The 27,093-nt window shown below is 42.0% G+C and overlaps 1 protein-coding gene across 1 annotated transcript; it reads right to left on the minus strand.

The window, feature by feature from the left end:
• Positions 1–2,924: 2,924 nt before the first annotated feature.
• Minpp1 (multiple inositol-polyphosphate phosphatase 1) lies at positions 2,925–25,197 on the minus strand. The gene is made up of 5 exons (XM_041661960.1): positions 24,396–25,197; positions 21,188–21,385; positions 18,603–18,700; positions 15,454–15,587; positions 2,925–4,372 (listed from the first exon to the last, which is right to left on the minus strand). Exons 1-5 carry the CDS (start codon positions 25,012–25,014, stop codon positions 3,976–3,978), a joined length of 1,446 nt encoding a protein of 481 aa, XP_041517894.1. The 5' UTR covers positions 25,015–25,197; the 3' UTR covers positions 2,925–3,975.
• Positions 25,198–27,093: the final 1,896 nt, after the last annotated feature.

The raw sequence follows: 27,093 nt of genomic DNA on the forward strand, positions 1-27,093 counted from the left end.
AGACATGGTGCCGGACTGGTAGCTGAGAGTTCTACATCTGGATCCAAAGGCCGTAGGAAGACGCAGTGAACCTTGAAACCTGGCTTGAGCATTTGAAACCTCAAAGTCCACCCCCTCAGTGATACACTTCCTCCAACAAGGCCACACCTCCTAATATGTCACTCCCTGTGAGCCTATGGGGGCCATTTTCATTCAAATCACCACACAGGCACAGATACAAAATAAATGTAAAAAAAAATAAAAATTATAATTTGTGCCAAAGATCAGGACCAACAAGCACATCAGTTAAATCACATACAAGAACAGCACACACGCTATGACTCCGTTCCATGGAGCTATTTTCGGTTAACTCTCAAGTTTTCAGTTAGGCATTGTCACGGCGTGGTGAAAACTCTAGGCAGTGAATGAGGAAAGCTGGGCTGGAGAAGCACACAGGTCCTCAGCACTGCTGGCATCTGGTTGAGATCTAAAGCGTATGTTACAATGTTCATTTCGGTAAAGCAGGATGGGTGGAGTGCTCATTATTTTATGTTTGTATCACACATTTAGAGGTTTAGAAACTCAGTGTTGCAGGAGCAACCATGAGTCAAAGCACAAGGTGCCAGCTGCATTTGTTGTGATAGCAAAGTGACGACAAACCCCCTGCTTTATGAACGGCCTTTGGAGACCAAGGACTTTCATTTGCAGCTTTGATTTAAATTTAAAAAAAAAAACTTAAATTAAAAAAAAGTTTCCATAGTTAAGTGAAAAATATAAAGCACCACTTTAAGATAAATTCCTAATGCTTCCGTTTATCTGCTCTAATTTACAAGTGCAACTATTTCTCACTTGTATTTAATTCAGCCATTTACAATGATTCCCAGATGGCATGGTTTCACCTCAAAAAAGCTAAATATCCTCTCATTTATAGTACCCACAGGAGACTATTCTTGAAGAACTTCGGTCTAATGAGTCAGAAAACTGCCTGGAAAGGCACTCAGTAGTGTGTGAATAGCCTGGAACATTGTGTAAGAAAATAGAATCCTGAGGGCATTCTGAAGCCAGCATCCTCCTGCAGCATCAATTATAACTTCTATCTTTGCTACTTTTCTATTGCTGTGAAGAGACACCATGACCAAGGCAGCTTATAAAAGAAAGCATTTAATTGGGGACTTGCTTACAGTTTCAGTTAGTCTCTGCCCATCATGGCAGGAAGCATGGCGGCGGCGGGCAGGGTTTGTTTTGGACCAGTAGCTGAGAGCTCACATCTCATTCAAAGTTGGAGGCATAGAGAAAGACTAGGCTTGTTATGGGCTTATTGAAACCTCAAAGCCTACCCCCAGTGGCACACTTCCTCCAACTAGAAACCAAACATTCAATTAAGTGAGACTATGGGGACCCTTTTCATTCAAACCACACCTTCTTTGCAGGACTTGCGTTCTGGAAGACTAGGTGAATCAATAATGTCTGTATTGGACAGGTCCTCTAGTGGACAGAGCCAAGAGAATGCATGAACGTGTGCGCTAATACATTTGAATGGCTTATAACCAATAAGGACCAGGTAGTTCCCACAGTGGCTAGAGAGGGTGAGAACCAATTTCTCCTCAGGCTACAAAGCCTGATGCTTCAGCAGTCCCAAAATAGTGCTTTAGGACTAGATGAGTCCTGGGAAGTTGCTAGTCTTCAATCCATGTTAGGAGTCCAAAGATGCTGCTATCTGAGGTCACTGAAGGATGGTAGTAGCATTATCATCATTATCATCAGCAGCAGCAATAGCCATACTCATTAGCAAAAGTGGAAGCAGGCAGGCAGTCTGTCCGTGCAATCTTTTTACGGCCGACGCTGGAAAGAGCTACCCAATCTGGGGTTGTCTTCCCCATGCCAATCTTCCTGGAAGTACCTCCCACACCTGCCTTCTCTTAGTTGTTCACATCAGCCAGCACAGTGCCCAGCTCTGGATGTTTGCTGTTCTAGAATAATCTAGTTTCTGAAAAAGCTGTGCATCATCTTTCCACAGCATGAACACCATATTTAAATCCCCCAGAGTTGGCTTGTCTCTTTATTCATCTGTAGTGCTTTTTTTTTTACCCTTGGCAAACATTCAAAAAGGCATTGGCAATGTCACACAATCCAGTGGTTCATTTAATTTTAAACATGCCTCTAGCTATATATTTAAATCTTACTACTTGAAAGTGTTTCTGTGTATGTACACACCATGTGTGCACACACATGTGGAGGACAGAGACAACTTGTGGGAGTCTATGTTCTCCTCCCATGGGAATCCAGGGGATCAAACTAAAGTTGACAGGCAGGCATCTTTACCCACTGAGCCATCTTGCTGGCCCCTCTAGTTATAGTTTACAAAACGGGAAGAGAAGGGTTTACTTTCAAAAGACAGCATTAAAAATCTTTTACCTGTATTCCTAAATTTAGTGTATGGTTTTACTTTTAACCGTGTCCCTAGTTTTAGAGTAGCTTCACTGGCCAAAAAAATTTATTGGATTAAACATTAATGTAACTAGGAAGCATACTGATGGCTTCCAAATGGCACGCATCTTAGCTTTTCTTCAAGGCCTAACATGGATTTTTCTTTTACTAGTGGAAACGTGGCTGAAATGTCCGCATGCTCACAACAGGTGATGCTGTGTCCAGACACAGGCGCAGCCTCACTGTGGATTGATTGCCACAGGATTCCTTTCCTCAGAGGTAAACTATAAAATTATGCAGCAGATTATATTGAGATTTGACTAATATGCTTTGATAATATTAACCATACATTTCAACACAAAAAAATTTTCTCTTTTGAAGATACGATCTTTTATGGTAAATACAAATTAGAACGAGAGGCATTGGAACGGCCCATTCACTGGTTTGCTGTGCCAAGGCAAACACTTGAAATTCCAACTCCTCATTATCAACGACCGAATGAAGAAATGACTCGCTAGTAAAGTCACAAGAACTTTATTGCAGCAAACACTTTCATGGCATTTGAGAGAACTCAGAATTTCTGTGAAACAGGTTTGAAAGTTATACAATTAAATCAGCCAGAATAGTCTTTATTTAAAAAGAGAAAATCCAAAGCACCAAAAAAATATGCTTAATGTAATAACAAAATATAAAAAGGAAAGCCATGATGGAATGAAAAGGGCAGCCTGCAATGAACGTGAGAAAGGCTGGCATCTGTCTGCCCAGTGTGCACTCTGCCATCACGACACACCACAGACAGGCCAAATGGAATTCAGGTGACCCTGCAAGACCTCCTTGGAGGTTGAAGGAAATTACTGATGAAGTGTTTAAATATTTTTATAAATAATAGTAACAAAAATACCCCACACTTTCAGTCTGCTTCAGCCTGGTTCTTCGCACACCCTCTGGGGGGCTATTATTTTAGGCTTTCTTCTGAAGCCAGGCGCCACGTTACCACATTTATGACTGAATGACGTCATTTGTGCTAGCGGTGACCTACATGAAGCAGAAGGAAGGAAGTCAACATGATCACTGAAGTCCCTGACTTAGCTCATCCAGGGACACTGTGCTTTGGTATCCAACATTCTGAAGTGTCACTTTCTAAGAATGTTCCATCCCAGGGAGTTTCTTAGGTTAAGTTGGAGCAATTTCAGCTCTGCAGACACTTGCTGGGCCAGCTGTTTCCTTGGACTTGGCTTTGCCCTGATGAGAGCTGCCCCAGGGAAAGTCATGTCCTACCCGTATGCCCAGATCCTAAAAGAAATTATTATTTTCTGTGAAAAGACACAAGGACTAAGCAATCTATGGTGATTTCTCTATGTAGCCTTGGCTGGCCTGAAACTCACTATGAAGATCAGGCTAGCCTTGAACTCACAGAGATCCTCTTGCCTGTCTCCAGAGGGCTGGGATTAAAGCTGTATACCACGACCCCAAGGCCTTGAAAGCTTTCTGGATAGAGACGTTGCCTACCTACTGCAAACACAATCACCCCGAGGAAGGCACTACCAGACTGAGTTTGCCCTCAGCTCCTCACAGCTCATCAGAGGTGATGTTCACTTTGGGAAGGTCGCATTCCTTACTGGTTTGACAGTTCTCAAGAATGTCCTTGTAGTGGCTCTTCAGATCCTCATAAAAAGCAACGGTTTCCTGCGAGTGAGCCAAAGGTAACACCTTTTCGTTCAGCAGCATCTGTACTTGGAATTCTTCTTGTGGGGTCTTTGCGTTTTCACAGTGGTAAAGCACAAATATCAAGTTTGAGGCATAAGGTACGATGCGGCCACTTCGGAACTTGCGATGGTCCTGCTCCTTAAAATTATATGCTGTGAGAGGCTCCTTGTCTTTGAAGTAGCCCATGAGTGAGAGCAGTGGCAGGAGGGTCTCTGCATGACCAAACTGGAGGATGACTGGAGAAGAAACTGGCTGAGACCTTAAATAAGAAATTGAAGGGAAAACATATACTCATGTCAAAAAACATAATAGTTATACTTAATGATACCTCATTTTCTCATTTGAAAATGTAATCTCATCTTTATTTTTATTATTATTACACTTAGTGTTAAGTTAAGGGAGGCTCACTAATGCTATGGAATATTCCTTTACACTGTGAATATATATTTAATAAAGAAGCTGAATGGCCAATTGCTGAATAGAATATAGTTAGGCAGGAGAGTCGGAGTAGGGGAATGCTGGGAGGAGGAGGGTCAGAGACTGGAGTTGACAGTCAGACACAGGGGGAGGAGATGAGTGCATCATACTAAAAAAGGTACTGACACGTGACAGAGCGTAAATAAGGAACGGGCTAATTTAAAACGGAAGAGCTAGTTAGTCATAAGCCTGATCTATTGGCTGAGTATAAGTAATATAAGTGTGTTTGTTTGAGAGTGGCTGCAGGACAGGAAATCCCCACCTACACACTATTGCTGTAGCATGGAGGTCAGAGGACAAATGTCAGGAGTTGGTCCTCTCCTTCCACTATGTGGGTCTGTACACAGAACTTGATCGATGGTCAGGCTTGGCAGTCATCTTGATGACTCCTATTTAAAAAGTTCTTTATAAGCCGGGCGGTGTTGGCGCACGCCTTTAATCCCAGCACTCGGGAGGCAGAGGCAGGCGGATCTCTGTGAGTTCAAGGCCAGCCTGATCTATAAGAGCTAGTTCCAGGACAGGAACCAAAAGTTACAGAGAAACCCTGTCTTGAAAAAAAAAAAAATCAAAAAAAAAAAGTTCTTTATATACAAAACTCAAGCATATGGCTGAAATTCTGTGGGAGAACTGAACTATTTTTACAGAAAATGTCAAGTTCTAGGAATGAGGATATCCGGAGTGCTGCATCCCTACCTGAAGACGAACACAGGACCATTCTGTTGAGAAGACCCTCAAGTGCCCACTGCAGCAGTGGTCTGCCTTTCTGTGTGGTGAGGGCTGAGCAGGTCCCCGGGAAGACTGCTCTATGGCGCACCCCATGAAAGAATCCACTCAAAGTGCTGTCTCTTTCCACGTGTTCTTTCTCTCAGTACATAATTATTCATTTGTGTGTGTGCACCTTTGCACACACAGAGAGACCAGAAGAAGGTGCTGAGTGCTAGCCTCTGTCACTTTCCTTTAAGACTGGAGGTCTTTCCCCAATGGTTGCCTTTTTTTTGGGGGGGGGGTGAGGCCAGAGTTCAGCAGGCCCCAGTAATTCTGTCCCCAGAGCTGAAGGAACAGGCATTTGTGAGGATAAATACATAACAGGCATGTGTTGGGCGGAGAGATCAAAAGGGCTGAGCATAAACTGTGAATTTAAGGCCCTTAAACATATCTAAACTACAGAAAAATTAAATCTAGGTTGTGATCCATTTGAACTAGAGTTTGAACATAAGAACACATCTATCACTGAGCTTGCTATAATCCCAGTCTGACCCAAATTTTAAAACTGAAGATTCTTTATGCTTAAATTTTAAAAAGTGCCTCATTTTTTCTTCTATCTCCCTTGCTATCAACAACGTTGTAAAATCAAGTTTTCAGAAGAACATTAAGGAAAATGGTGCTGTAAAATGTCACTGTGGGGCCAGAAAGGAGAAGTTTAAAGCACAGGCTACTCCCACAGATGCCCAAGGCGGGTTCCCAACATCATATAAGACAGCTCACAATTGCCTGTAACTCCAGCTCCAGGGGATTGGATGCCCTCTTCTGGCCTTTGCTAGTACCTACATGCATGTGTGCACGTGCACACATAAATAAATATTAAAGATAACTTTTTAAAAACACTGAGTTTTCGAAAGGTGTACTGAGTATTTTATGTACAATCAAACTGTTTATATATTAGATTCATAAGGAAGCCATGCAAACCACAAATAAATTATTGTCTTCTGGCATTTGATTGAATTTAAAAATAACTTATTTTTTCCTATAAATTAGTATTTACAGAAGAACTACTTATGAAATTATTTTACAAATATATTTTATGAATAGATAAAATTTATAATATTTATAAAATAATTTATAAAATAAATTATTCTAGATGGCGGGGCTGGATACATGGTTCAGGTGTTTAGAACACTGACTGGTTATTCTTCCAGAGGGTCTGGGTTCTACTTCCAGCACCCACACGATGGCTCGCAACCACCTGAAACCCAGTTCCAGTGACCCCCAATACCCCCTTCTGGCTCCATGGGCACAATACACACATGCAAGCAAAACCTACACATAAATAAAAATAAATAACAATTTAAATTTAAAACAATTTACAACAGGAAAGAAAGTGCTCGTTTTAATAAATGCCACCAGAGCATGATCTGATGCAGAACACTCTCTGCTGTAAAAACAGAACTCTAAGGCTCTGGCTAATATGCCGGTACCATAGAACAAAAAAAATTATGATTATAGCTAAATGTAAAATGTTTTAATCCCTCAATAACAGTCTAAAAAGCTAAATGAGAATCATTAAAAGCAGTTAGAACATGGTTCCAAATGTGTCTATAGGAAATAATAACTAATAGTTTATGTATTTTATAGTAACCAAGTAAAGATATTTTAAGTTTATAAAATAATGTCAAATAAAATAAGAGGAATGAGCATGATTTCAAGTTTGATGTTTTCTCAACCTTTACTGCGGATCAAAACATCCAGTATGAAGCAGATGTTCTTGTAACTAAGAAAGAGGGTACAAGGTGGTGCTGCTCATATTAAAATAAAAGGTCCCAAATAAAACAGCCATGTTCATTTTTCAAGATGTCATAAGGAACAGCCTTTTCAAAGGTCCACTGGGCGAATTTGCTGGGTGTGGTAGAAGCATCCCTCCATGCCGGGCACCTCACTCACCACTCACGTGGGTTGGGGTGAAGAGAAAGGCGGGTAAGATAACAGGAGGCAATGGGTTTCTGGCTCTCACAGATAGTTGCATCTAACTTGGTAAATTCTTCTGTCTGAGGAGGAACTTGCTAAGGATCAGTGTGTGGAGAGCCCCATGTACCTACTCCTTCCTGCCTGATAACTGAGCAAGTGCAGCAGCCGGCTGGCATTGCCAAGGCAGGAATACACTTGTATTTGCTGTACACAGGAACACACTGGAATTCACTGTTTAGACCAGTCCAGCCTCAGACTCCCAGAGATTTGCCTGCTCCTGCCTGTCAAGTACTAGCATTAAAGAAAGGCATGGACTACTACATAGGCCATAAAGTTACATATTTTAAAAGATTAGTTTCCCTCAGGTAGAATGTACCTGAAAATTAAAAATAAACTCGTGGCTTGCTACTCTGGCTCTGGATGCAAGTTCAAAATCAAGAGTACATTTACAACTAAGAATACAGAATGCATTTCTTCATTTATATATAAAAAAAAGCTTGTGGCTGTACATAATCTGATTTCTACTTTGTTGTTTAAAACTCAGCTGGTAAAAATATCAATTAGATAAACATAGACTTCCATGGAAACATCTATGTCAAAAAGGGAATGGGCCCCTGAAAGGGTTAATATAGTCCTTAAACAGCTGCCCACGCTTTCATTTCCCTACCCTTTTATAAGACCTAAATGTCTATTACTTAAATGTCTGGGGTGGGGTAGATTTAAGTAATATAAGCACTCAGTGGGGAAAAAATATTGTGTTTCTCTTCTAAATTACACCTGAGTAGCAAATGTGTGTAGGGGGGAGGGTGTGTAAAGGATCCTCACTATGGGAGGCTGACTGAGCTGTGGGATTTTTGCACATGCATATACAAAAGATTTTTTTTCATGTGCACATACTGTGCTGTGCTCATTTTCACATCCCACCCCCCCTCCTAACTCCCTCTGAAGTCTTCCTTCCCAACAATCTCTCTCTATCTCTCTCTTTTTTTTTCTGTTTGCTTTGTTTTCATGACCCACTGAGTTGCGCTAAGGCCGCTGGCATGAGCATGGTGAGGGGCTGTTTACTGGAGCACCAGCAACTCAACAGTGGCTGCGCCCTTCCCCATCAACCTTTAACTGCCAACAGCTTCCAGGGAGAGATGGGGCTTCGGGAACGCCTCCCCACACAGGGGCTTTGAGCAGCTCCTGTTGCAAGAGTATATGAACTGATTTTTATGAGAAGCCATTAAAAGTATGCACATAGTTTTTATAAATGTTTTTAAAGGGAGGATTTCTTTTGGCTTAAGTTTCAGAGGGTTAGTCATCACCATTCACCAGAAGAGGCAACTTCACAGAACCCTGTGGCAGCAGGGCCTGGCTGAGTAGAACTGTTCGCTTCACAGCCAATCAGGAAGAGATTGGGTAAATCAGTAACTCCTATAAGGAAGCAATTAAGGTTCATTTCTAGGGACATGTTGCCATTGCTCCGAGCACTAAACTGAAGAGTAAACCTCAGGGAGTTCAATTTAGTTCTAAGCCATCTCCTGGGAACAGGTCTGCTATGATTCAGACAGGCTAACTCCATGAAAGCACCAGTCGCCGGTTTCTGCCTCTGCTGTATCCCAAGGATAGCATGGAAGGTGTCTGGATTTATTTCTGGCCTTCTCTGAGTCAGAGCTCCAGAGCTAGTCTACGATGGAGCCCAGATACTAGCAACACAAATGGGAGCAAATGTGCCTGAGTCTGAATGGAGAAAATGCGCTCTCTCTGTCTCTCTCTCTGTCTCTCTCTCTCTCTCTCTGTCTCTCTCTCTCTGTCTCTCTCTCTCTCTCTGTCTCTCTCTCTGTCTCTGTCTCTCTCTCTCTCTCTCACACACACACACACACACACACACACACACACACACACACAGAGGAAGGGGATTGTTGGGAAGAAAGTTTGTGGGTTTGTGGGCAGGGGAAGGGACCAGAGGGTCATGCAATGAATACGCTGAAGACAGATCATGGACATGTATGGACTGTAATTCAGGTTGCTTGTGTGATCATGGGCATGGGATTGTGGCATTAGTTATAGGAGCACAGGTGACTTCCCATGGCTACACCAATGAAGAAGAATGCCCTGCTATCCCCCAGCAGTCACTAGCTGACCAGAGCTCCTCAGCTACAGGTGGAATCTCATACTCTAGTTTGTGACATGGGATTGCTCACTGAATCTGCAACTCCCCAGATGGGCTACACTGGCTGGCCTGGAATCTACCTGTCTCTGCCTCCCAGTGTAAGGGTTACAGAAGTGTGCTGCCATGTCCTGCTATTTACACGGGTGCTGGGGACTCCAATGCAGATCTTCATGTTTGCACAGCAAACAGTTTACTTGTTAAGCCACCTCCCTAGCTCCTAAGCAAATCTAACAAACCAGATCTCAGAAATAAAAAGTTCACTGTAGTCAATGAATTACCTTATGTTACCCAGGAAGAATATGGTTCTGAAAATTACTCCCTTATTTTACTTATATAAATCATCAAGATTTTAAATCTTCAACCAAAACCAAAATTAAATCCAAAGTCTAAAATTGCATTAAGAAATGAGTAAATGCCTGAAGTAATTTGAAATACTCGAAAAGAAAAACTAATAATTGCATGTTTCCCCCGAAATGTACTCAGCTAAATCTTTCTAAGCTCTTAATTTATGTTTCACACGCAACTGGTATTACACAAACTTTGTTTCCAAATATGATCTAGGAATATCAGGTGGAGCTTTGGGCAAATCTCACCACTTGCACACTTATGTAAGAACACAAACAAGCAGCTGGAACTGCCAGGCTTATAAGAAGTTTTGAGATGAAAATCAGCGAAAATAAATTTTGTTTACAAGTCTTCTTACAGATTTAACTACAGTAAGTCTCTGGAGAAGTATGTATTTGACAATGTAAGCCTAGAACTAAAATGACGTAATTTTTTCTTAAGCAAAACCATGTGGAAATTAAGCTCACAAGATAGAGAGGAATAAAAGCTATTATCCTCCCTACTAATATTAGGACGTGGGGAGAATGATATGAAACAGCAGTGTTTAGACAGACAATGGAGTAAGAGAGAAAGGAGGCAAATGAGCTGATCCCACCAACTGCCCTGGCTGACTTCCTAGAGCTTGCAGGCTGTGGTGGAGGGCGGAGGAGCATGCAGCAGAACAGGCTGTGGAGGAGGATAGAGGAGCACACACAGCAGGGCAGGCTGTGGTGGAGGAGCACACACAGCAGGGCAGGCTGTGGTGGAGGGCGGAGGAGCACACAGCAGGGCAGGCTGTGGTGGAGGACGGAGGAGCACACATGAGCAATCCTGAGGTGAGCGGGAATCTATTAAGGAAGCCCTGGCTGGGACTCATGGAGCAGATCCCAGAGAGGTGAAACAACAGGCAAGGAAGCTCGGGAGTCCAGATGGGGCTGCTCAAATGTCAGCAACTGTCACACACACGGAGTCATACATCCAAATTTGAAGGAAACGATTGGCAAAAATATTGCCTAAGCTGACAAGGCAAACTGGTAAAACCTCAAATCCATAGGAAAGAGATGTCTCTCTGCTGGGACAACAGATTATCAAGAGGCATCAACAGAGACCAAAAGAGGGCCGGAGAGATGGCTCACAGTTCAGAGTATTTGTTGTTCTTCCAAAGGACCTGAGTTCTGTTCCCAACACCCATGCTGAGTAGCTCACAATGCATATAATTCCAGATCCAAGGGATCTAACACCCTCTTCTGCCATCTGCAGGAACCTGCACACACACACACACACACACACACACACACACACACAACTAAAAATAAAATAAATCTTAAAAGAGAGAGTGTGCTAAAGATTTAGCGAGTATAAACAGCAGTAGAGGAAGACATAACATGGGGGTCTGACCTCTACACACATGCATACATCTGTGCATACATACAGACATGTACTTTCACTCCTACTACACACATGCACACATCTGTGCATACATACAGACATGTACTTACACTCCTACTACACATATGCATACATCTGTGCATACATACAGAAATGTACTTACACTCCTATTACACACAGATACATACAAGATAATCACGTTTTTTAAAATCTAGGAGAAAAGGGATATTAGCTTAAATTGAAGTTAGCTGCAATAAAGCTAAAGAAAATGTAAAGAATTGGAAAGTATAAAAAATGTATATTGGAAGGCTTAAACATCTGAAGAGATGGCTCAGAGGGAAAAGGCCTTCAAGTCTCAACCTGAGTTTGACACCTGGAATCTACAGGGTAGAAGAGAACAGACTCCCTCACACATGCTGTGACACACACTCATGTAAACACACACATGCACGAGCATAGGTAAGTAAATAAATGTAATTTTAAAAACCCACAAAGCAATGACTAGATATAGAACACAAGGAAAATGGATTCCATAATGACATGGTATTATCAGTTAGATGGCTAGGAGGCTGGTTTGGCACTAAACTAGGTAGTACAGAAGAAAATGCAGCATTGTAGAAACGCCTCTGTCTATATCACATTCTACATCATACACACATATGGCACCAACTATCCAAGGCATTGAGATAGTGAAGACAAAACAGTGTGCTGAAAATGTCTTAGACTCACACAGAATAACAACGAGAGCTTGCCTACCCAAGAGAGACAGAGAGAGAGAGAGAGAGAGAGAGAGAGAGAGAGATATGAGCCCCCCAAAACAGTTAGACATATGAATCTGAATTTAGGGAATAGCCATGCTGTTTACATAAACTCCCCTTATTTAGCCCATCTTCTTTCAGTACCTAGCACTAAAAAGATCATGGCCCCAGGGTTACAGCCCATGGACTTTACAAAACAACCTACAATCTGAACACATTCCTAAGAACTTTAAGAGACCATACCCCCACATTGCTTTAAACGAGTAAACTGACAAAAACAGTACAAATTTATTGTGCCCCTATACAAGGGAATCATAGCGCAGTGGTTTCAATGCTACCATCTAACGTTAAAAGAATTATACAACCTAAAAAAAACCCCTATTAATTACAAAATCTGAAATACCCAAGGCATAAGAGTAATGTCTATCTTTTTATATTACTACTGAGTAGATACTTTGGGTGGATTTGCTCAGTTACATGATGTTTAATGTCAGAAACTGACAATGTTCTCTAAAAAGCGTATAATATTTTACACTTGTACATCAGTCACGAATGAAGTTGATCCTCTTATTTTCCCCAGTTTAAGGGTCACTGTGGCATTGATATCCATGATGATGGATGATGGAAAATGCTGGTGAATATTTTCTCATATACATACTTCCCATACATGTATTGTCTTTAATTAAATCTGTTTATATCTTTTGCTCTTCCTTATTATTTGGGAGGGGGGATAATGGGCATTCAGCCCAGGACTTGTATTTATTAAGTACAGACTGCACTCTATATCTGTAATCCCTTTTATACCTTTTTTAAAAAACAGATCATTTTCTTATTAAGTAAGATGTAATTCTCTATATATCTGGATTCAAATTATTATATACATATAAGTTTTGCAAATACGTTCTATTTCCCAAACAGTAACTTTGAGAAGAATAGTTTAAAATGTGATAAACCTATTTTGTGAATTTTTATTAATGGATCATGGTTTGGGTGTTACGTAAGAAAGCCTCACTTAATCCAAGATCATGAATGTTTTCTCCTGAGAGTTCAATCTTCCATAATTAGGCCATTACTCTTATTCTCTCTTTCGAAAGTTTATGGTTTTAGACTGTACATTAAAATCTATGACTTATTTGTACGGTGAAGGGTCTAAGTGTCTTATCTCTTTAGCACAGACATCTAGCTGTCCCAGCATCATCTGTTAAAGTGATGTCTTTTCCCATAGTATTGCCTTGGGATCTTCTGTTGAAAAGCAATTTAACACGCATAGCTGTTCTTCAGTACGCGTGGGGAACTGGTTCTAGGGCTCCCCCATGGTGTAATATTTACATATGACCTGTATTTATCGTGCCATACACTTTATCGCTAGATTATTTCTAACGGCTATGTAAAGATTCATATTCAGTATTATTCAAAGAATAATGAAGAATAAAAAAAATCTATATATATTCAGTACCCATGTGAATTTACACATAATTGACTAAACTCTGAGGTGGGGAAGCCATGGATATAGATGGCCTACTAAATATGAGTTTATTTCATGATGTTACTATATCCCTTGATTTATCTATGACTATATTATATCTGAGGGTTTCTTTTTGAGGCAGGGTTTTGTTATGTAACCCAGGATGATCCTCCAACCCATAATCCTGCCTCAGACTCCAAAGTGCTGGGATTCTAGGTACATACCAACACACCAGCACACCAAAACACACCAGCACATCAGGAGCACACCAGAACACCAGGTACATATCAGCACACAGGTGCACACCAGGTACATATCAGCACACCAGGTGCACACCAGGTACATATCAGCACACCAGGTGCACACCAGTACATCAGGAGCACACCAGCACACTAAGTACATACCAGAACACCACGAGCACACTAGTATAGCAGGAGCACACCAGCACACTAGGTGCACACCAGCATACCAGGTGCACCCCAGCACACCAGGTTTTCTGTAGGTTCTGACAGAAATATGACAAATCTTTTTGCTCTTTTCAAAATTATTTTTATTTCTATAGATCTTTTAAAGTCCTGTGTAAATTTGGAACTTCTCGATTTCCACAAAGAAACTTGAGGGATTTCGATAAAAATTCTACACAACTATAGCCCGGTGTGGTGGTCCATGCCTTTAAACACAGCACTTTGGAGGCAGTTCAAGATCAAGATTTGTGAGTTCAAGATCAGCCTGGTCTACATAGTGAGTTCCAGGACAGCCAGAGCTACATAATAGGGAGACCTTGTCTCAAAAAGAAACAAGAACAAAACAAACAAACAAACAAACAAAACCCAAAGAATTCTGCTCAACCAATAATTGGGTCTTGTCTCATTTATTTTAAAACAGTACTGATAAAATTTTATTACTTAAGCTCTGAACTAGAATTAAATTATAATAGCAAGCTTTACAGAGTTATTTAAGAGCCTCTTGACGCAATTATAAATTTATTATCCCTAAACACTGAGCCAATGAACAATGACCAACCAGGAAAGGTCTGCTGTCTTATAAAGTGTAAGAGCAGTAAGCCATTCAGAAAATCAAACAGGAAAACGTTAACTCTTATCATAAGTATTATCTTTATTTGAAATCCCCATAGAAGCTTCTGGTCGAACCACTGAGATGGCTCAGCTGGTAAAAGAACTTGCCGCCGTGACTGATGACCCAGGGTTTATACCTGGGATCCACACAGTGGAAGAGAAAATCAACTCTTGCAAGTTGTCACTTGACATCCACGCAATAAATAAATACACACATGCCATTTTTAAAAAATGTTTCTGTTAGCAGAAACTAAGTAGTTAATCTAGCTGGCGGTTTTGTTTTTTTAGGGTTTTTGTCTTAACTCCTGTCAAATCCAAGAACATTTTATAAACTAGTACTGAGCCCATAAATAAAATACATTGGTATGAATAAAATGTCTTACTTTAACCCCTGTGGAACAGACTACCTCCAGGTTCTGTTGCCCCATTTTGACCAACATCTGTAGCTATGTATGTGTCAAGTGAGACAGGGTTGAGGGTCTATCAAATATTTCTATCATGAGCTTTAATTTTGTTTGCTTGCTTTTGGTGCTAAACACCTCACACTCAGCATGTACCTGAGCACCGAGCTACAACCTCAAGGTTGTAAGAACTTGTTTGCAAAAATAAATTTTTAAAGTATGAATGTTAACAAAAGCTTCTTTTCTTCAAATGAGAGATTCTCTTGTAAGGGAAAAGCATTTTGCATATTCATGTCGGAAGCTATTTTATAACAAACTACAAAGAACTCAAGTGCAACCAAGAAGTGAAGACAGCTAAAACTGCCATATACTCACAGCATGGACAACCTCACTGCAGGACATATGCAATTACAGAACTATCAGAAATGTAATGTTGAGAGGGGAAAAAAATACATAGTACGACTTCAACATGACTAGTATATTGATTGGGCAATATCAATTATCGTATATTCTTTTTAAAATATACACAAAAGTCATGCATTGTAAAACATTTTCCAGAAGTTTATGAACCGCTAGCTCTAAATGAACTCCACATTTTTAAAGACATTTTTACCTTTGCTTCTGCTCAACTGCTTTGTCCATGTGTAAAAAGATATCCTGAAACAGGGTGCAGCTGGACCGGCTGTTAATGCTATAGCCATAGCTTCGTTTCCAATATTGCTTCAGATCATTTAAATATTCCAGTACCTAAACAGAAACATTTCAAAGGTAATTTCTAATACAGTTCCAGACATGTACCAGGTGTCCTGATTAATACTAACAGCTCTGAGAAGAGTTACACTAATTTCATCATAGAGCAAATGGCGCAGTCTTAGCTTCTGCCAGCACATCGGCCGCCTCAGGCCTCTAAGGACTGACCCCTGAGGTCCAGGACTCACAGCAACATCTGTGGTGTAACTGGAGTCGGGGTTAAAGGGAGACAAAGATCATCAGCTCTGGCCACTTTCTTCTGACTTTTAATCGCAGTCAATATAAATTTTTAAGAATTTTAAGACAAGAAATCCTAGAGAAACTTGGTACTAGTCAAAGCTTAGGAGTAGAGTTAGGTCAGTATGCCGGACCTCAAACAAAACCCATCAAAGTCAGCAAAAGGAAGAAGCAACCACACATACAGACAGATTTCAACAGAATATGAACTAGATAAAGATATAATAAATCTACTCAGGAATAAAATAATAGAATTAGGAATGAAAACAGTAGCAAATTATCATTACAAAAAAATCACCCCATCCTCACATTTAACATGTCATATAAAAAGCTGGAAAGTGCAGGTGCAAAAGAATTTAAGAGCAAAGTCTAATATAAGCTACCTGACTGGGAAAATTTGCATTAACAAATAACTAGAGTCAAGGTTCTAAAGAGAAGCTGAGTGTTTAAACGGCGACTAGAGTCAAGGTTCTAAAGAGAAGCTGAGTGTTTAAACGGCGAGGGGCAGGTTTACCAGAAGGGAGGTCTGGATAATGCGAATGACTTTTATAGGAAATTCTTAAACACAGAAGGCGACCACAGAATAGGAAATGCAGGTGCATTTGTAACTGAAGCGGGTGCGGAGCTGTGAAAAAGGCAACGCTGCGGAGTGCAGCTGGTTCTGCACCACCTCTTCAGTAAAGCCTGCCCGGCCACTGCTGGCCGACTTCTTACCCATCCCGTGACCTCCGGAGAGAGCACATTAACACCCTTCATTCCTTGTGCTTATCTTTATCAGTATTTCAGCTCTAAGCAAATATCTCACATAAAACAGCCACTAAAACAAATTTATGCTAAATAACAGTACAAGTGGCCCAGCATTTCATAAGGTAACTAAAAATCTCCACAGTTCTCAGAATTGTGAAAATGTCTCTCCATTTAAAATCTTTTATACATTCATTGTGTGTATGTGTGTGTGCACGCATGCACAGAAGCACACTTGATTATCTAAAGTAGAAAAAAAGATGTACAGAAAGCAAGAGTAAATGTTTGATAGAAGAGGAAGTGAATAAGTGGGGTGAGGGCAGTACTCCGGTGATGAGACAGGGGTCAGCGGGCAGGTTATGGCCTCCTCTAAGAAAGCAGCGTGCACTTAAAGAGGCCCTGTCAGTCTTCACAAGGGAGCACATGGACAAAGCCACGCAGAACAAAATAGAGCAGGCAGCCAAGTCAGTTATATCCTAAACGATTCAACAATTAGAGTAACCTGGGCAGATAAATTCAGTTAAATGAAATTTCTCTATTACCAAAATTCATCATTTATGTATTAACTGAAAATCCTATCAGTTATGATCTTCCCCTGGACCCAAGCAGTATGGGTAGGGAGGAAAGGAGATGCTTTGAGGCATGTGAATGGTGACCAGACATTTCTTTGTATTGATATTGGCAAAATTATCAATGGGGCTCTTTTCATTTTGAAAGTGTCCAGTTAAAGGAGAAATGAGGGAGAAGAAAGAAATCTGAAGGGAAGAGAGGTAGGGGAGCAAAAGTGGGCAACAGGGGGAAGAAAGATAAAATACCTTATGCTTTCTCTCATATAAAGAAAAAAAAACTAGCTGTGGTGGGCAGAGAAGCAGGGGGAAATAGAGAAGGGCAGAAGCAGAGGAGAATAAGGTTATTATATAACATACATGTACATAGTCTAATTCATTATTTTGTAGCTAACTAAAAACACTAAAATATGAAATGGGACTGGGAAGATAGTTTAGACTCAGGTCTGCGGGAAAATGTTCTCTCTGAGGACAACTGGCTTTATACTGGCCCTGCCAATTCTCCCAGCAGCAGGTATTTAATAGGTTTGGAGGCCATACAGAGGTTAATGGGGGATGAGAAGAAGCTAGCCATCCAGCACTGACTCAGAGCACAAAGGGGAAGAACAAACATGCATCCACGCTGGCACTCAGCACCTGACAGCAGCCATTCACTGAGAACCTGTCACTCCTCTCAACCTCCCATGGCACTGCTCAAGAACCATGGATGACCTTTGACCTGCTGCTGGCCACCTAAGTCTCCACAAACAAAATAAAGCGCCTTCATGTGCTTGAAATTTGCTGTTTGGCGTATTTCTTTAGAATTTAATAAACTTTGAAGCAATTCCCAATTCCCATATAAAACACTGTTTTATTTATGCACATAAGGAGTAACTAAGGTCCAGAAGTCTATAATCCTGAACAATCCAAAATATTCTCCTAATTCATCCTTTATAGACCCCAGCACTCAAGAATCAAGCAAAATTTAGCTCCCTTAAAGTCCTCAGAGGTCTCTCTGCACTCCTTCAAAGTGCACCAGTCAGGTGAGGAGAGGGGACAGGAAGACAGACAAACTGTGCGGCACCACTGCCACCACCAGGTGGAACCAGGGACCTCTTAGGCAAACAGGAGCTGAATTTCTCATGAATGGGATGAATTCACAGGATGAACCAGGTCTGAGGGAAACGGTCCTTGCTCAGCAGAACTTGATCTTATATTAGTCCTACTACCTCTCCCAGAGTGGGTTTCTAATTGGAATGGGGAGGGGGAAAGACTTAGAAATCAAATTACTATAAAAAGAAGTTTTTCTGAGTTCTATGAACCCAAATAATTTCCTCCTTAAGCCTCCATCCCTCCTGACCTAGGAAAATTGGGAGTTAGTCGCAGGCAGTTTATCGTACTTATTTTCTGGAACACTGCTTTGAGAAAACAACAAAAATTTCAATTGACTAAAAAGCACGAGGAAGAGAACACAAACGGAACTTACCTTTGCGTCATCTACATCAAACACATCACACCAAGGAGAATGGACGCCTTTAATTGCCAGGTCAAATGAACAGGTGAAAAAAGCTACCTGAATTAAGTCTGGGGGAGAAAACAGGTAGAATGTGGGTTATTCATTTCTCTAGTTTTTAAAGACTATATACCCATAGACTACTATGTGCACAGTTATATGCACAGCTGAAAAACTGTATTTCTGGAGAGGAGACTATCTGAGGACCAAGGCTTGACTGTGCATGCAAACGGACAACTGCAACAGCAGAGGAAACCTCGAGGGAGGCATCTCTGTCCAACGAGCCTATGAAGCAGCCTGCAAAGGGCGATTTTTAAAGTTTCTAAGTTTGTTTCTAAGTGCATGCTTTGTAGCAGACCCAACAAAGGATTCACACATTGACTTATTAAATAGAACTCCACATTGATATCTTTAGAAGGGTAGGAAAAGGGAGCAAAAGTTTCCAATGTTTTGTCCTCCTTGAATATTAGCAATGACAGTATATTTACTACCAGTTTTAAAAACTACAAAACAGCTCCTATTATAACTTTTAATACATAAATAGAGACACGTAAAATGTGAGAGAGGACCCTAGAAGACTGAGAAGGAAAAATGGAACGAAGGGGCCGGAGAAAGATGAAGACTCCAAGCAGAGAACAAGGAAAGGACAACCCCGTACTAGCAAGGTAATTAGATCCATTTTCCAAACTTAGCTGCCTAAGAAATTCCAGCAGATTTCAGAATCAGGAACCAGGAATATTTATACTGCTAACTGCTTTACTTTAGACATAAACGGTACTAAAGAAAGGGATACGCGTATCAGAGCTTGGGCTATAAAAGGAGGCCTTGGTCAAGAGGAGTCAAACACGGGGTTCTCTAGTAAACAAGTGGGAACATCTAAAGCTGAAGAGTTCAGGGAACGAAGGCATGAGGTGCCAACGGTGGTGACTGCTACCGTTACTCTGAGTTTTGGTTTGTTTTACTGTGTTTTTCTTTCCCAAAGGAAAATGAGACCAAGATTAAATAATTGATATTTTCCATACCAGTTCAGTTTAAAGAATTCCTGAGGTAATATATTTAAAACACACACACACACACACACACACACACACACACAAACCACAACATTTTGGGGGTGGAAAGATGGATCAGCAGTGAAAAGCCCTAGCTGCTCTCAGAGAGGATCCAGGTTCTATTCCTAGCATTCACATGAAAGCTCACAATGGTCTGTGATCAGTTCCAGAGGATCTGATCCCCTCTTCTGGCCTCCCTGGCACCACCAGGCAACACACGTGGCAGTCACACACCCACACATTTGCAGGCAAACACTCACACACATAAAATAAAATCTTAAGAAAGACTTTTATTTCTTTAGAACTATACATAAAAGCTATTGGAAACTTGGGCTTCTATAAGGTTTTAGAACCACAACACCTAATAAAGCACAGTGGCTTGTTAACGCTGTGTGTGTCTGGGGACATGGTATGGCTCATCTGGAGCTTGAGTTCTGGCTCTCAGACTATGAGGTGCTGTACTCTATACCAGGAAACAAATGACAAAACAAACAAGCAAGACACACTTTACCAAGCCAGGTACAGTAGATTTTAATTTTCCCCCCTTGTACCAACACCTTCTTCTTCTAACCTTTTAGAAACTGATTTACAATATAATGAGACATATAGTCACTTCTCTATATATTAATATCTACTAATATCATAATAAATTATAAAGCTTTAGAAAACAGAAAAAAAAAACTTCATTCTCTTAGTTGTCCACTCCTAGGCGACCGTGTGCCCTGTTTCCCACTGCAGTCACTGCTCTCACTCTCCCAAGGGTCTCAGCATAGATGACAAACCACAGGCTCCCTTCAACAGCTCAGGACAGACCTGACTACTCAAGTCCCTGAAGTCTCCTCCACATACAGAAGTTGCAAACCTACTTCAATTCTCACTCCCTAAAACCTACCATTCTTCACAATAACATGCACTCCTAAGGTTTCCCAAAACAAAAGCATTTATGATTTTTCCTTGCACTTTTTACAAAGAGGTAATATTTATTTAATTTTACATACCAATTTCAGTTGCTTTTCCTTCCTCTCCTCCCGCTCCCCCCCTCCAAGATAATTTTGTTTGTTTGTTTGTTTTTTGAGACAGGGTTTCCCTGTGTAAAAGTCCTGGCTGTCCTGGAACTCACATTGTAGACCAGGCTGGCCTCGAACTCAGAGATCTGCCTGCCTCTGCCTCCTGAGTGCTGGGATTAAAGGCATGCGCCTCCACCACATGACACAAAGAGACAATTTAGAAAAGGCAATTTTTAAATTAAGTTATGCTTAGAGATGAGGCTCGCACAAAAAAATCCACATTTAGAAGCCTCATACATTAATTTATAAAAGATTTTAAAAATATGAAAATAAAATGAAGCATGTGGTATATAATTTTCCTGGCCCAAGACATGCTATTTAGTTAACATAATTTTATTGTGACCCCTAAGAGTAACTGTTGTTTTTGTTTGTTTGTTTACATTTAACGTTCCCAAACTGTTTACACCAGAATTGAAATGAAATACAACAGATATATTACCTGCATTTAAACTGTTTACTGGCACTTGTAATGTAGCTGAAACTTTGTTTAAAGTCTTCTGCATTTCAGGTCCAGTTTTGAAGGCTTCTACATGATAAAGAGCCGAATCGTTTCTTTCCACATCAGTTAAAAACTTCTCACAATGATCAAAGAACCTCATTAGTTTATCGTTAATTATTGGAGGGTCACACCCCATATCTGAAGTGAAGAAAGCATACATGTGTAAGTCATTGGCATTAGTGACAATTCAAATTACTGAAAATTTAAAGTGAAAAAGGTACATTTAACAAACAAAGAAAATAGAGTGATCAAGAGAAGGGTGCAGTTGCTAGTGGAAACCAGAAGAGGGAGTCAGATCCTGGGGAGCTGGAGTTAACAAATTTGAGTTGCCTGACCTTGGAACCAAACTTGAGTCCTCTGCAAGAGCAATACTCTCAACCACAGAGTCATCTCTCTAGTCCCAAAGAGAATGGGTTTTTCGTGGAGTGTTTATTTTGCTTTTTTGAGGTATTAGGGGTCAAACTCAGGGCCTTTATACGGTAGGCCAGCTCTCTACCCAATAAGCTAACTACATCCCCAACTCAGTTTCTTCATTTATAACAATTACAATGCATGAACTGATAGGCTAGAAAAGACTAAAAAAAGTAGATTGAAAAGAAATGTTAAAGCAATACTATACAAGGTATATATATTCTTAAAACATCGGTACCCTTAGAAAGCAAACTAAGACCCAGCAGTTTCCAGACACCAAGCGGAGAATTCGACAGGTCTGTTTCTCCTGCTAAGCAAGACTACAAGTGGAGCATTTCAGTTTCTCAACTAATTTTCCAAGCCGTGCTACCTGACAAAATATTGTTTTGACAAAAACTACAGAAACCAGCAAAGCATCATTGCTGTTTAAGGTCCACTGTTTCAGCTCAGAAGCCAGCCCCCTTGGCTCCTCCTCTGCCTGAAGCTCTCAGATGGCTCCCATTTAGCATTTACTAGGTTACATTGTTTCCACAACTTGGCAACAAATATTTATAGAAAAAGCGTTCATTATCATGCTTCAATTTGTTGGGGCCTTTTTCCAGTCATATTCAAAACATCTCAATCACCATTCTTACAATGGGAAAAGAACACTAAGTATTGCTTCTGTATATGAACGTGAAAACACAAGTTAGACCAAATTATGTTGGTTATCTGGGTAAAAATATAAACATATACGTAAATATATTTCCCAAACATAATTGTGCCTACTCTACTTGCCAACTGAATTATAGTTCTTACAGAAACATCCTGAACAAGGGAATTCTGTCATCTTCCCATATGGCTCCAAAGATCAACTTCTCACTTGTGTTATCAAATTACATTGTTCTGTTTCTATAAAAACCTAAAATCTGATTGTGTGGCCTTTCTCAGAAGTCCAGATGTACACTGTAGACAAAACGACCCTCTACGATGACAATGGAGTGGTCAGGGGTAGTTTAACCTCTGGGACTGAAACAATCAGGGCTAGATTTCCCTAAACTGTTTCCATCCCTGGCTTTGCACACGAGGCAAATGCCAATCCTCACAATGCAATCTGAAGACCATAATTCATTTCTCCTGTATATATTTACACAGTACACACTGTGCATTTTAAAAAGTAACAGGTATTTATTCAGTGTGCAGCTGGCAGAGCTCAGTTCTCTCCCTTCACTATGCATGTCCAGGGATCTGAGTCCGGCTGGCAGGCGTGGCTGCAAGAGCCTTGACCCGCTGAGCCATCTCACCAGCCCTGTGGTGCCATTTTCAATGTTCGAGTTTTCAGACTCAAGTGAACGTTAATGGATTTAGAAGGATTTCCACTCAAAGTAATGAAAAAAAAATGTAGCCACAATTAAAAAGCACACTCAATAAATAGGCACACGTATGTCATTAGTAAGATGACACACAACAATGGGGAATTCTCTAGAATAGCTTTTTAAATGTTAGGGCAGAGATGACAAACTGAGTACTTCTAATTTTTTTTTTTTGAGTTACCTTAACACTGATAAGCAGTTGCTCACACTTGCTCATCTTTTGGTACAAAGATGTTACATGCTATTTTCATCAGCTATGTTACGGGCAAAGTACTCAGAAGATGTAAGGTGTCACAGTTGAGAGCAAGTTCTAAATCGGGTTTCCTAGATCCACATCCAGCTGAATGAAAATTAACAAGTTATTTGGTATTTTTGCTTCATTTCTTCGTCTGTGAGACTGGGCGGTGGACACGATTAGCGACTTCATAAAGCCGTGGTAAGCAGTCAACAAACTAAACGTGAAGCCTGCGCGGTACACAAAGGCATTATGTTTGCTGCGGTTATCTGCAGCAAATGGAACATTTTTGGAGGGAAAAGACAATCTAGAAAAGCCACGACCTGGATTCTGGCCTGACTAGTCATAAGCTATGTAAGAACAAACGAAGGAAGCACACCAAACAGGATTCCACCCCAAGAGCTCCCAAATTCTGAAACGGTGTCATGATGGAGTAAGTTTACCAACTTACATGTGGAGCACGTGCCCATATACCACAGCCACAACGAGGGAAATGCTACAGAAAACACAAGAACAAAACAGAGGGGAAAAGAAGGGCACAGAGAAGATCTGAGGAGCGGCTTCCTAAAACAGCACGTAAATGTGTTAACACCCGAAAAGACGATGATAAAAAAGAAAGAAAAAAAAGTCCAACTGACATAAGCAATGCAGGAGGAAAAAGTTCTAGCGCCAGTTGTTTTGTTTCTCTGTAGTTTTGGATCTAGCTCTTACAGACCAGGCTGGTCTCGAACTCATAGAAATCCACCTGCCTCTGCCTCCCGAGTGCTAGGACTATGGGCGTGCGCCACCACCGCCCGGCAAATGCGCCAGCTGTTAAACTAGTTGCCAGGAAGGGAAAGATTGGCGCTCAGAGGGATAACACAGTTTGTAAATGGGGAATGTAACTCTGGGAGCGATACTCCTCCCTTTTCCTGCTGGATCTCCAGCGTCCCCTACAGCACCCCTCACGCAGAAAATGCTAGGAAGTCACAGCTGATGAGTGACTAAACAAGCATGCTATTAAGACAACAGAGGCAGCCAAGTCCACAACATCCTGCGCTCTGAGAGCGCAAACGGCGGTGGAGTGCGGGGAACGTAAGGCTGGAAAGGGGGCCGCGAGCAGAGGCTGAGCTGGGGGTCCGGATCTGGGGGAGGCGGGGCGCGCTGTCACCTGAGACGTCTGGCGGTGGCAGTCCGGGGTGGTAGTGTTGCCACAGCCCTTGGAGGAAGGCGGCGCTGCTGTCCACACAGCGGTGCTTGGAGCTGGTGATCAGCTGCAGGCGGCCGTAGTTCTCCCGGCTGAAGAGGTCGGGGAAGAGGGCGGCGAGGCGCAGTGCCAGCTGTCGCATGTCCTGCCGCCCCTTCTCCACCAGCTGCCCGTCCATCCAGTCATCGTACCACAGCGACCACTCGGCCAGCGCGGCTGCCACTCCGCTCCCGCGGTCTCCGGTTCCCCGAGTCTGCAGCAGCCCCTGCAGCTGCCTCAGCTTGCGGATCTGCTTGGTCGTAGGGTAGCGGGTGCCGTGACGGATGAGGGCGACCAGCTGCACCGGGGTGCAGGTCCCCGCCAGCAGCTTCGGGTCCCGCTGCTGAGCCACCGGGTTGACCAGCAGCCAGGGGTTGACATCTTCGTAGCGAGTCTTCGTGCCGAAGTAGGGGCTGAGCACCGACGCCACCGGGTCGCCGCGCCCCGAGAGAGAGCAGCGCGCGAACGACGAGAGCAGCGCCGCAGCCAGGACCGCGGCGGGTGCTACAGAGGCCGGGAGGCGGCTGCGGACGCCGGAGAGCATCCTGCCCGGGGGCCCGCGGAGGGCGGCGCGCCGCGGCCGACCCCCACTTCCGGATCCGCCGGCGGGGGGCGGGAGTAGAGCGCGCTTCCGGCTGGGGACCTCTGAGAGCGAGCGTGCTCTCCGGTACCTCAGCTTCAGAGTTGGCTCAGAGCTGTAGGGCGGACGATCGCTGGGAACCGCGGTGGATGTGGGCAGATGGAGCGGTGGAAAATCCCGAGGAGTGTGCGACACCGGGCGCAGGTGGAACCGGCGTCACCTGACCCCGGGGTGTGGGCGTCTGTCTGGCAGGTTGGCGCCTCAGGAACCGACGTCAAAGATTCCTGGGCTGTTTAGGTTCTATGGTTGTGCCAAAGGAGCCCACATCCAGTCTCAGTGCCGGTTCTGCCAAAAGAGAATCCTTAGTAGATGGCTTTTGTCTCGTCCTTTACTGTGTATTTTCAAAATGTGGCCTCTGAAGCTTCGGTCTCAGGGCCACTCAACAAAGGACGTCTCTGGCCTTTGCGGGATACCTCCCGAAGTACTACCCCCTCCCCCCCACCCGCCTGCTTTTTATTAGGATTTGAAAATAAACAGGACACATCAGAAGTCTGAATTTGAACAGGGGCTTATTTCAACAGAAATTGAAATTCCGGGCCTCTAGTATGATTTCGATCAGGCTAGAGCTGACACAACACCTCAAAATTGTATGCTTGTTGATCCCGAAGGCTCTTTAGAGAGTAGAAACAGCCGTCCTTATAATTTGGGTACACTGAGTCATGGCCTAACAGATGCACCCCATTATTAAGTATGAACTCATCTGCTGTATGGAAGAAACACCCACATTTCTCCCATGTGGTTAGATACACAAACCAGTACTTGAGTTTTAAAGATGTTCTTAATGTCTAATGTGTGAACCAGCAGGACAAGACTTTATGTGCAACCGTGTGTGTGCAGAAGCCATGGAGGCTGGAATAAGGCATTGGAGGTATAGGCGGTAACGAGTTCTCCTGTGCGTGTTGGGGACTTCCCTCGGGTCCTCTTCAAAAAGTAGTAAGCACTCAGCCGCTGAGCCATCTCTCCAGCCCCAACAGTTGAGTGTCTGTTAAGGCTATTAGACTTGAACTCAAAAGTTATGACATTTAAATACCTTGGTTTTTCTATCAGAACCCCAGTGTATGTACCAGTTGAGGAAAGAAGCGGTAAACCATGTGATGATCCAAACTTAAGAAAGTTGGACCACAGTTTGCAAGTGATGGTTTCCCTTAAAGACACCGCCACCATCTTTAATCTTTCAGTTAAGTATCTCCTCTCTAGTTCTAACAAGAAGAAAATGCTACAAAATCAAGAATAGAGTCCAACTTGAATGCTGAAAATTTAAGACTTGCTGTGTAAGAATTCTGAGACAAGTGTGCTCCTTGTGACCTGTCATTTTGTAGGCTCTCAAGAGACTAAAAATTCACGGTCAGTCTTATTTTTTCATAGAAGGTTACTTAAATTAGCATTTACTGAGTTTTAAGCCTTATGCTTTATAGTCTAAGGTGCTTGTTTGGTTGTTTTTTTTCAATATGACACATTTTTTTCAATTGCTGTAATTTTATGGTTTACAGAGTCGTAGGTTTCCTTGTGGCGTTTTCACACGTACTTAGTTTAGGCTGTAGTTCTCTCTCTCTCCATCTCCCAGCTCAAAACACTCACTTAGACCTTTCTCCAGTATTCCTCCTTCCTTTCTAGATCTCTCCTAGTACCTTGCCGGCCCCTCACCCTTAGTAAAGCTTCCTCTGCTCCTCATGGCCCCCTTTTAGTTTCCCAGTGTCTACACACACTCACACAGATATACACCAAAAACTAAAGTCTGAAAATCAGAGCGAACGTAGGGTGTTAGCTTTTCTAAGCCTGGGCCACCTCAGTATTGCCCAGTTCTATTGGTTTCCTAAAAGTTTCATTTTTCTGTATGACTGAGTAGAATTCCATATATATATATAGATATTTATTAGTATATATAAATTATAATACAGTATATGTATTATATAATACAGAATATTTATTTGGATTATTCATCCGTTGATGGACATCTAGGCCGATTTTTTTCTAGTTGTGAGT

Source organism: Microtus oregoni, unplaced genomic scaffold, assembly GCF_018167655.1.
Source record: "Microtus oregoni isolate MIOR12 unplaced genomic scaffold, Mior012 000012F_ref0000307, whole genome shotgun sequence".
Taxonomy (NCBI): domain Eukaryota; kingdom Metazoa; phylum Chordata; class Mammalia; order Rodentia; family Cricetidae; genus Microtus; species Microtus oregoni.

Coding starts and splice junctions, on each gene's coding strand:
- Minpp1 (XM_041661960.1), bottom strand. CDS start 25,014: ATGCTCTCCGGCGTCCGCAGCCGCCTCCCGGCCTCTGTAGCACCCGCC. Junction 21,386..24,395: donor GCCACCGCCAGACGTCTCAG/GTGACAGCGCGC, acceptor TCTTCACTTCAG/ATATGGGGTGTGACCCTCCA. Junction 18,701..21,187: donor AGTAAACAGTTTAAATGCAG/GTAATATATCTG, acceptor TTTCTCCCCCAG/ACTTAATTCAGGTAGCTTTT.